General features: G+C 41.1%; 1 protein-coding gene across 2 annotated transcripts; it reads right to left on the bottom strand.

Annotated features, from left to right (window-relative positions):
• Positions 1-372: 372 nt before the first annotated feature.
• anapc5 (anaphase promoting complex subunit 5) lies at positions 373-10,618 on the bottom strand. 2 transcript variants are annotated; one of them, XM_031738019.2, is made up of 17 exons: positions 9,880-10,618; positions 9,704-9,783; positions 8,813-8,922; positions 8,459-8,696; positions 8,308-8,374; positions 7,419-7,520; positions 7,128-7,318; positions 6,946-7,027; positions 6,759-6,851; positions 6,352-6,533; positions 5,965-6,100; positions 5,737-5,811; positions 3,478-3,599; positions 3,273-3,380; positions 2,908-3,055; positions 2,632-2,794; positions 373-2,524 (listed from the first exon to the last, which is right to left on the bottom strand). In XM_031738019.2, exons 1-17 carry the CDS (start codon positions 10,075-10,077, stop codon positions 2,301-2,303), a joined length of 2,319 nt encoding a protein of 772 aa, XP_031593879.1. In that variant the 5' UTR covers positions 10,078-10,618; the 3' UTR covers positions 373-2,300. The 2 variants fall into 2 exon arrangements, with proteins under 2 accessions (XP_031593879.1, XP_031593880.1); XM_031738020.2 differs by having other exon boundaries at positions 375-2,521; positions 9,880-10,614.
• Positions 10,619-11,406: the final 788 nt, after the last annotated feature.

Genomic DNA, 11,406 nt, shown 5'->3' with positions numbered 1-11,406 from the left:
GAAAAGTGAGTGAAATCACAGGACGGTAACAGTAAGGATAGTAATTTGTGAAAAGAGGTTTCAGTAGCTTGATTCCAATTATCAGCTCTACTCTTCCTCAGCCTGTGTGCTGTGAGGGGTGAATATTTGAGGGTTTCCAACATGACCAAATACTAGTAGACAATGGGAAATTTCACTTTGCATTTGGTGTGATTAACAGCACAAGAGACCCGGAAAAATCTGGAATATCCTTCACAAACTTCTTGTATTGGTCTTTATATAGAAACGGGAAGCAATGAAGTGAAAATACATTGTTACTGTACTGAAGTACAATCTTCAGGGATTTGTACTTTACTGTTGTTTTTTTCCCCTATTTTTTTCTTTAATTGCACACCTTCTTTGACTTGCTAGAAACCAACTAAAAACAGATGGGATGGTTGTGCTAAGACATTACATGTCAATTGCATTATGGCTGTAGACTAATGACAACATCAGCCTTCAGACTGACTCCCTTTTGTCCTGACTTTAGCAATAAAATTTTGTCTCCCACTGGGAATAACATTTCCCAAGGTAATGGTGCAATCTTGAAAACAGAAAAAAAAGAAGCATTTTTGTTTTCAAGATAGCTTTCCATAATGGATGCTGGACCTGGAGTAACCCTGCAACCTGTATCTGCCTTCTTTAATGCCCTTCTGGGGGAGGCAAAGTCGTCAAAGCAAGAGAGTCACGGAAATTGCAAGTAAGACAAGTATGAACCTTAGACAGGCATTCACAAGATGGAAAGCACTCAGGGACTTGACAGGGCTCAAAAGCAACATTCAGTTAGATTATTTCCACTAGATCAGTAAGAAGCAAAACCTGCCAACTTATTAGCCTTATACAGAGTGGGGGGAGGGGTGCAGGGACTGCTTCTATTACCACTTTATATATAGCAACTATACAAACTATGAATGGATACATAGAGTAGTAGAACACACACAATGAACAAAGATTTAAGGCTTAGTGGATCAGTTAGATACTTATTTTTTTCCTGTGTGGCTTTTAAGGCAAAGGACTGAAAATAACTCAAAAGGAGAAATGGCATCATTTTCTTATAAACAAGTTTTTTTTTTAAAGGTTTATTAGTTTTACTTTTGTGAAATTTACCTTTATTCTTGGAGACTGCTCTGCTCTGACCTGGTAAAAAAGCATGCACTGAAAGCCACATGCTACAAATCTCTATGATAACACAAACTGTCACTTTTTAAATTGAGGAACTGGTCCATGAAGTCTGCTCGGTGACACTTGCAATTATGCTAAACATGTAAATACACGTATTTTATGGCTCTGTGTCAATAACCACAGCACTGTGGTATTTGTATAGACAACAAGGCTGCCTTTGCTAGAAATGTTTATCAACTGAAGTACAGGAAGACAAACACGCCACTTAAACTCATTCAACAGGAATTTTTGGGGTTCGAGCACAACGACTGAGAACTTTAGCGTGTGCACACAGTTTCTGTGACTTCTGCAAAGAAAACAAATCAAACACTAAAAGATAAAGACATGCATAACTGTACCCAAACTACACCACAGATATTCCTCCTGCAGGTGTTTCCTGTGACTACCTTTGCCAGACCAAATGTAAATTAAACAAGATGAAGCCAATTATTTTCCTTAAGGAAGCACACGACATAATGAATGTATTACGCATCAGGCAGAACACATTAAATCAACATAACTGCTGCAAACAATTCAGAAAAATGTGGCATTTATATACACAGTATCTGTGTTGATATGATTTCCTAATATGGCCTTTGGCTTCATCAGCATTCCTCCTGCAAAATCGGGATCATCCACACTAGTGAATGCATTAATCTCCTCGCCAACTCTGATATTACCCTCATTTATCAAAACGCAGCGGGTGCATCAGGACGCCACGAGTCGGCTTTTGATCTAAACTTTTGACTTTTCTTCTTTCTTTTTTTTTTAAACCTACACAGGTGCGTGACATGTATTTCTGTCAGACTAACTTGCTATGGTGGAAGGCATTAAAGCACATGTTATATTTAGGACCATCAAATTCGCATCTGTAAGTAAAGAAACAATGGATACATTCTTCTTGTACTGGAAACTCATTTTAATTCATGGCTGCTGTCATGTGACATTTTTAGTTATCATCCTGGTACTTCGTGCAAAAGGTTTCACAAACACCTCTCTTTCAACACAGCCACAAATGAAATGTTTTAGTCTAGGAGAACACAGGACAGAGACTCAGCACCATCTAGTGGTGAGTTGCAGTGATTCAGTTCAGTTTTTGTTGATGGGGCAGTGGGAGCAGTTTAGAGCCGCATGGAGACCGGCGGTGCTGGCGATTGCAGCTCCTGGTCCAACAGCCGGAAGAGCATGGCACTTTTGTTGCTCTCCAAGATTTGTCCCAGAGAGCGGTGGAGTTGAGCCTGCAGATAGTGCACGTCCCGCAGCCGCTCCTTACAGTTCAGCTGGGAGAAATAGGCGGCGGCCTCGTTTAGCGTGTCGAGAGCCGAAGCTGCTAAACGCAAATCTGCTGGGACATAAACAGCAGTATGCAAATGTAGATGAAAACTGTGCAGCACTATGAGCAGAGGCCCAATATGTGTGGTGAGGTGGTGTGTCAGGGGAACAACGTGTTACCTGCTTGCCCTTGTCTGTTTGGCTTGAACCCAGCCACCGCCATCTGACAGCGGGCTGCCAGCAGCATGGCACAACCTTTGTCCATGACTGCTCTGTGGGCCAGAATAGGCTCGACGGCTTCATGCAGCACATTCAGAGCCTGCTCAGGAACCCCCAACATCAGCTGCAGAAACGAGAGACAACAAATGCAATAAATAAACCCTGTGGCGATTTTTGCACTAACGCAAGCTGGTATTTGCACAGCTAAGTGAAGTCTCTTTTAATGCTGCGGCTGACCTGAGTGAAGGCCAGGTGAAGGATGGTTTCCGAGGCCAGTGACTGGAGGTGGTGCTGTCTAGCTAGAGCCAAGGCCTGCAGGAGAACAGGAAGAGCTGTGGAGAAGCCAGATGACTCCCAGTGGAGCTCAGCAGTGGACAGCATCACTCTGAAAGAGACATAAAATGACTTTGTGTGATCTCTGAAGCATAAATCCCAAATTACATTTATGTTGGGATCTTCATATCTTTATAGATTGATGTATAGTTTGAACTTAATTCCTTTTAAAAAAGTTTGATTGGACAAATAAAAATAAATGATAGTAGAATAAGTGCATTTATTCAATTTGAATGGAGGCGTGACAGTATGAGAAAACCGGGTCCTACCTGATAACCATCTCTGTACACTTAGTCTTCTCACAGCGAGCCTGCAGCTGCTGTAAGATGTGGTATGCTTCAGTGCTGCGGTTGACAGCCTTCAGAACTTGAGCTTTCCTGTCACAGAGCACACAGTTATTGTACAACTCAAATGAAAAGTGTATAGGGCAGCTAATGTTATAAGAAGGCCTGCAGATTCACTTATTTGAGTTACCTGTAAAGACCCTCTAGCTGATTTAACGCAGTGATAGCTGTGACTAGAGGCTCTGCCAAGTGATATTTCCCTTCGTTCATATGTCTCTCAAACTGGATTTTCAGATCACACAGCATCCAGAGCTGCATTTGGGACACAGAAAAGTAATTTCATTAAAATGAAATTATACCATGAATTACAGAATAAATTAACTCTGTAATGTTTGTTTGACTAATTCTACACGGCTCAAGAAAGATTAAGTAAAACACTTGATCATTAGAGTATAACACAAAGTGAGTTAAACTTTGGGGATTAATCTGTCCAGTTAGGAAGCACAGACCTTTGTGAATTCATTTCACCTGCTTTGGTGCAAATGAAAGAGGACTAGAGAGGCAACAATAAGACAACCCACAAAAAGTGAATGCTGGGCAAACACCAATGAATGGGAACAGGCAGGTCTGCTACTGGCACCCCGTTCTGTTCACAGATGAGATGAGGTTCACACCGAGTAATGTGTCAGACATGGAAATGTCTGAAACACTGTAGAAAATGTTTTGATGCCTCCAACATAATCTGAGAAGATAACAGGATAACAGTAACAGACAAGTCCGTTCTTGTTTACTCCGGCAAATACCAACTGAGCTGCATCGTTCTGGGCTGTGAGCACAAAGGACGTCAGGCCCTCAATTCACCCTCATGAAGTCCATTTGTGTCTTGTCAGAAACGTGTGACAGCCCATGGCAGATCATTCTGTAGGGCTCCTTTTGTTCCACCTTGGATAAAGAAGGGGACATTGGTCCTGCTGCTGGGTTCATGCCTTTTTACCACCCTGATATCCACTGCATTCCCAAAACTCTGCACACTGCACTGTACCATCCTGGAGGAGGTAGACTACTCTTGCAACCTGAATAGACTGAGGGTATTGAGCCATGCTACTAACAGTGAAAAGAAAAACAAAGAAAAACTATGGAGAAAAAAAAAAAAAAATCCCACAAGAGGGAGAAAGAGAAAGCAATGGCCTGGGGCCACAACCGGCTAAACCATTCCCTTTTTGGGAATTCTTGCCTTTCCACTGCACCTGTTGCCACTTTCATTTTTACCAAAGCAGGTAAAGTGAGTTTGCACTGCTTTATTCTTCTTAACTGGACTCCCTGAAATCCCTGACGTATAAATAATTTTGTCTTATACTCTGATTATTAGGTGTTACTTTAACATTTTGGTAGCATATTACATTTAAATTAAAACAGCGTGTACAATTATAACTACAGCATATTCTGTCTTCCACAGAGAGACAGCCAACTGTTGTTACAGCAGGAGAACTACATCAGTAAACACGACCAGAGCTTATTTCCCAACTGTTTTAATTAAAAATTCTGAAAGTGACACACATGGTAATTAGTTTGCTATTTGACACAAGGATGCAAAATATAATTATCATGGGGAAAACAATCCTCCACATGAACTACTGCTAAAAATCAGAGTAACTACATCTGCCTTCTCCGCTTTAGGCTAGACTTATATTATTAATGTGGGCTGGTGAAGTTCATCCAACTTTAAATCTCATATTTAATGGTAAAGCTGAGAAGCTGAAAGAACATATTTGTTTCCCTTTTTTGTTTCCAAAGCACAGACTACATAAAAAAGATGGAGGTAGTCAACATAACACCATCATCTGGTAAGCAGGCTCCTGTTTCAATGCTTCGAGCCAGCATTTTGGCTGTTGCCTTGACATTTTTAAACCAGACGTGACAAGTGACGGGTGGATGTGACTGAGAATTTAAAGAACAGTGCAGGCATCTAACACGAGGAAGCCCACCCTAAAGCATACTCAGCTTCATCACCCTTTCTGATACTAAAGGGGACAAACTGCAAGAAAATCTCGTTATATTCAGAAAGACTTGAAACCAGCAAATGCATTCTATAAACACACCATGATAGCATTTACTAAAGTCACAGATCAAGTGAGCCAAAGCGATATTTTCCCCACAGATATAACTACAATCACACTTTTTTTCCCCCCACAGAAGTCGTCACCTCCTGTGGGCTCATTTGAAAAAATACAGGCATTTTTCTGCCCATGTCCACCTTTCATGCACAGCCTTTTATGTACAAAGTAGCAAGTAAACTCTGTGATACGTGTCAGTGATTTTCCAGAAAATAAAAATATCTAACAAGGCTTTGGAACAAGTTTTTCTGGGTCTGAAAACTTAAAACTCTTATTTTTCGACTTTGTCCTCTCTGAACCACACTGAGAAGCACAGTGTGGTTCAGAGAATGTACCTTGGCATGCTGTGTGTGAGGAGGAAACTGTTCTTTCAGATGCTGAATAATCTCTGAAACGGCACCGTACAGGCCCTGCAACACAAGCAGAGATAGATGAGATCGTGAGTTATGTTTTGAACTACAGCCAAGAACACGAAAGCAGACCTGGTCAATTTTTCTTTAATGTCTAAGATACGCAACAGCAGGGCAGACAGCAGGCAGACTAGATGAAATCAAACGCGTTACCTGCTCAGCGTGTAGCTCGGCCAGGTGACAGAGGACCACAGCGAAGGCCTCTGTGTTGTTCTGCTGGACCCCGAAGTTAACTGGCTCAAGACTGCTCATGTTGAGAAGCAGCTGGGCCTGCTGCAGAGACATCGTGCTGCAGGAGACGCAGGAGGCCGCGTTAATGACTTACAAAAAAACCATGTTTTTCTGCACTTGAAAAGTCGAATTTGTGCGGGAGATGTCTGGCTGTCCAAAATATGAATCCATGCGTACAACATCAGGCATTTCAGCCACTTCACTGATTTGATTTAATATGAATGGTTAAGAAGCTGGCGTGTTAGTATGCAGTCAAAAGTGAGCAGAAGTGGCAACTGTGTGTTACGGTGGCAAAGTGAAGAGCCTGACCTCTTTCCATACATCCTCCATATGGACGTAGTCTGAGCCAGGCTGATCTCGATCAGCTCCGACAGACTGTGCTTCCAGTGAAGAATGTCTGTGTCCTTCAGGGCATCCATCAGCTTGTGTGCCGTTTTACCCTGTGTCGCCCCCTGCTGGACCAATGACTGAATGCCCAGAGATGCCAAATACTGTAAATGGAGAGGATTAATAACGTTTTAAAATCTAATAATAAGTCAATTTCAGTGAGCAAATATAATATTTTGCTGCTCGTGTGTTACCCAATTATTTTCTGCATAGCATTCTCTGAGAAATTTACCTCCTTATGAAAATTGGGCCAAAGCAATTTACAAATAATAAAGATCCAAACCACTTTAATAGAGGAATTCATATGTGACACCTCATGTTGCACTCACTGGCAGGCAGAAATGGGCAGCCATTTTTACTGAATCCTCGGTTAGCACAGTGCTGTCAGAACCCTTCATCTGTTCCAGTGTGTAGAGCCAACTCTGATGGAGGAGAGCGTGTTAGATTCAGACGTAATTAACAATCCATCATGGCACAATCACTGAAGTGAAGATAATGAAGTGGGAACCGTTGTACCAGACAGTGCTGCAAGCACACATGATCATTGGACTCCTGGGCAATCCGGATAGCCTCCTGTAGAGCCAGATCAGCCTGTTGACTAACAGGAGAGAAAAGGGAAAACATCTTTGTTTTTTTATTCTTTTCTATGGAACTTGTCCATGTACTTGGACTCCTCCAACTCCTCCATTAGTACTCACTAATGGCCGAAGCGACAGTGCAAGCTTGCCAAGTTAAGAGCAGCGTAGCGGAGACTTCGACCGTAGCCCTCGTCCCCATTGCTCTTTCCGTCATTTCCAGACAAGATGAGGCGATCAAAATAATGTAAGAGACTGTGGGCCGACAGGAAGATGTCCTGGACTCTCATGCTGTTCAAGTAGTTCAGATAATGCTGAGGAGAGAGAGAGAGAAAACAGAGCTAATGAAGGAGACACCGACCCGCTGACTGATCTGTTTATATAGTAAGGAAAAGTTAAGGAGATGAACTTTACCGCCTCAGCAAAGTCAGGATTAAACTTCAGCATGTTGTTGAGCTCTTCCTGCAGAGCAGCGGGCTTTAGAGCTTTATTCTCATCATTCTTGAGTAGGTATGCCTGCAGAAAGAAGTTTAAACATGGCGTCTGTAAATACTATAACTGAATTTTAAAAATGTATTTATTGCATTCAATCTGTTGATATGAAGACTCTAAAGCTGTATACACATTGGTAGCAGATTGCAGTGACGATGAGGCCACAGAAAGCTTGACGACTTAAATTAATCATGGTTAAAAAATGTGCTGGTGACGTGAAGTGGGTGGGGCCCACGATAAACCCTTCTCACCTACCAGACAACTACCAATGACAGTGAAGAATACTGTTGATTGATATATGACCTGCTAGCAAATACATTAAGGTGTCACCTATGCAACTGGAACTTGGACTGTGTGCAAGCAACCAGCAATCATCTTCAAGGAGATGTGCGAATTGCTTACAGTGTGTACGCAGGTGTAGTGTCCCACCTTAAAGTGGACATGAAACACGGCTACTTTACACCATGGAGCCCTACTCTAAAAAACTATCATAGCCTTAACTTTGTATTTAGAGCATGCTTAGCACCATCTAGTGCCAGTGCAGAACATGACGTCACTGGCTTGGTTGGTTGCTGCTAAGAGACTTAGATTAGTTTATGCTAGCTACAAACATAAATCAGCAAATCAACACATCCGAGCATGACTAACAGGTGGATTTTCCTGTTTCAGCCAAACAAAAAAGTAACTTTCAACACTTATTTCTTAAATCTGGCTTCACAGACAGAGCTAAATCTAATGTAGTTTTTAGAGTAGGGCTTAATTTAGCATTAATACATGTAGTGTTTCATGTCCACTTATAATCAACACTCACCTGTCTGGCAAGAAAGTACTCTGCTTGTTTTTGTGAGAGGGGACCTCTGCTTGGAGTATTGTCACTTCTGCAACACAAATTAGGAGGTGACGCCACTCAAAAACAACAATGCCAAAATGTTTGAGGGCACAGCTGAAACACTTTCACTCACCGAAGCTCTGACTCGTGCAGTGGGGTGTCCAGCTCCTCCTTGTCCACTCTGTCACCTACAGTATCCTCAATGCTGGTCAGGTCCATCTCTGAGTCGTCTGCGACCAAGGCCGGCACCTGGCCGTCCATAGGCTTGGCATAGTGACTGTGGTAGTAGTGCTGCAGGGATTTGTACAGCTTGTAAACCTGACTGAAAGAAAGCTTGTTGTAGGCCAGAAGCATGTGTCGCATAAAAAGACCTGAAAAGGCGTGAAAATATTGTTTAATACAATACTTTTCAATGAGTTTTAACAATTCTCAAATCAGATTTTCACTGAGTTATAATCAGGACTGCAATAAGGTGCAAATTACTCACCTACTACACTAGTTTTGTAAGCTTCGGTATCAAAAGCTGTGAATGGAGTGGGAAGAGTAGAAAAGAAGTACTCCATGTCTTTCAGCTCTCCATCTGCCATTTCATGGAGCCTTTAAAGGAGAAACAACACTGTGATCCACTACAACATCAGCATTTAAACTTTATTGCGTTTTAATATTACACCAAGGGAAGTGAAATCTAAGGCCCAGGGACCAGAATTTAAATGGCAAAGACTCCAATTCAGCCCAATGGATGGCTTTGGAATATGTGAAGGAGGGCACAAATGTGGGACTTTTGACTGTATTTTTCTAAGTTTTATAGCTTTTCCTACTGATAAAAACCTCAGCAATGGTCATTCATATTAAACCAAAAGTAATGATATAACAGATAAAGAGAAAAAATCCTGTTTCTTTCATTATCTGCTTTTGAATATTTTCTTTCTTTCTTTTGTAGTTCTTACAATGAGCCACAATAAAAAGGATTTTTTCTATGGCCTAACAAATCCTCTTTTTTATATTTACAGGGCCATCTGGGCAATGAGCTACCAAGCTTTATTCTTCCATTTTACACATTTATTTCTTACAATTAAAGCCAAAAGAGTTGTGCTGACAGATTTCTTTTAATTCACTAGAACATTCCTTTATCATGTAGAAAAATTGAGCGCTACTGCTAAAATTGCACTTCTTTCCTTATACTCAGATATATCAGGGATTAAAAATTCCGTTAAACTTCTTTACACTGCCCACTTACATCAAAATTAGCTAATTACGGCCCACACAACAAACTGAGTAGGACATTGGCGTGTAGATTTTTACATGTGAACATAAAGCATCATCTTTTTTCTTTCACAAATGGTAGAATGAAATCAAATGGAACAAGATCGATTTCTACCTCAATTTGACAGCATATGCAGTCTGTGGACAACACTCCTCCACAGTCTTCAGGAACTGGCCGAGAGTCAGGTCTGGACCCTGGTAGATCACAGTGAGCCAAGGTAAACAATGCTTCAACAACAAGGTGGATAGGCTCTAGGGTAGTTTTAGTTTCCGACATTCATAAAAACCAACCTGCTGTAGGGGGAGGATGAGCTTGTTAAGTCGCCTTCTCTCTGGCAGTGTTATCTTGGAGGCAGTCATTTCATACAGCAACGCTAACACAGAGATTTTATACGGAGTCACCCAGTCTTTAATGCCAAACACGTTAGCATGGACGACTCCGTTCGTCATCATGGGATTAAAATACAAACTTTCGTGCACACTCGCCATCTTCAAAGCGTTCACATCGATTCTGACGTGCGCTCGGTCAACATTTAACAGAGAGGAATTTTAACGATAGTCGGCAGCCGCACATCACATCGGCGGTGACTAGCTAGTTAGCCAGCAACCGGGCGTACCGAGTTAATGTAACGCTAGCTAAGTCGTTTGAAAAGTAAAAATACATCAGAGCCTATGCACGGCTAGCCTGCAGATGTACTGTTTTAAATGGCAACACGCAGATGTTTTATCTTATGAGTAAATTTGGCGTATTTTAAACGTGTTAAAAATATTTTCCCTCTCTGGTTTCAAACCGCCCTCCTTCTGTCGCCTTAAAAATACGTCATAGAGACTGTTCCTTTTTTTGTTTTTAAATAAAACTTTATTTTCATGTTTCAAGGAAGGCTATGGCGGCAGTGACAAAACGGGAAATAATGGCGTTAAAGGAACAACTCTGAGTACAGACAACAATACACAGCATACGAGGTGCCGTTTGATTTATGAAGCTACTCTCGTAACTGTAGCCTGAAGCACACCTTCGCTTTCACAGTCGTCACCTGAAGGGATCATTATGACTCTACACTGCCCCCTGTGGTAACAATATGCATTTTTTTTTCATATGTTAGGGTCTTGGTAGTTGAATTCGGATCCCCGGGGCCAAGAAAAACTTTTCAAAGTGAAATATGGAATATTATAGTATTTTAAATTTTAATAAGTCTTGGAAATTCTGCCAAAGGCGACACGAGTGACTACATAAAAACACAAAGAAGTCAAATTCAAATAGGGGAGGTGTGTGGCATATAGGGCCTACTGGTTTACCGTTAAAGAGGATACATTATGTCAGATAATTTCTCTGTACATTAAAAACAAAACATATTAAACTTTGTCACTGATTTCCAGTCTGACTATAGTACTGTGCAAAAATGAGTCAGCCCTCATTTGTTTATATTTGGCTAGCAAGGAGCCAGACTTTCGTGTAATTCTTTAAAGCTTTTTCTTTGGAGATTGGTTGATTTTTCATTCATTTTCAGTTCAGTTCAGTGTCCATTTTCAGAGGAATATGTGTTTGATTTTCTTTGTTTGTTTTGTTTGTTTGTTAAGCCACTGAACTATAAAGCATTCAAGCATAAAATGGCACCTAAGTCAAGGGATGAACCTGTGTTGTGTCTACACTAGGGTGACGATATTTTGATTTCCAAAAAACAGGACACTTGGCCCAGTCATTAAGAACTTTAATAATACTGTTTGCTTAAAGAAAACGTTAACATATTTAAACAATGCCTTCTCTGTGCGGTTAATGAATGGTGAAATAAAAAATGTCTTACAGGCTTTTACAAGTCA

The sequence above is a fragment of the Oreochromis aureus genome, linkage group 12 (assembly GCF_013358895.1).
Source record: "Oreochromis aureus strain Israel breed Guangdong linkage group 12, ZZ_aureus, whole genome shotgun sequence".
Classification (NCBI taxonomy): Eukaryota; Metazoa; Chordata; class Actinopteri; order Cichliformes; family Cichlidae; genus Oreochromis; species Oreochromis aureus.
This window is presented reverse-complemented; position numbering and strand designations above follow the sequence as displayed.

What these genes read in the sequence shown, in the direction of transcription:
- anapc5 (XM_031738019.2), bottom strand. Translation starts at nt 10,077, where the DNA reads ATGGCGAGTGTGCACGAAAGTTTGTATTTTAATCCCATGATGACGAAC. An exon ending in CTGCACGAGTCAGAGCTTCG is followed by an intron (nt 8,375 to 8,458) that starts GTGAGTGAAAGT and finishes TTTGTGTTGCAG; the next exon opens with AAGTGACAATACTCCAAGCA. An exon ending in TGTACAGAGATGGTTATCAG is followed by an intron (nt 3,056 to 3,272) that starts GTAGGACCCGGT and finishes TGTCTCTTTCAG; the next exon opens with AGTGATGCTGTCCACTGCTG.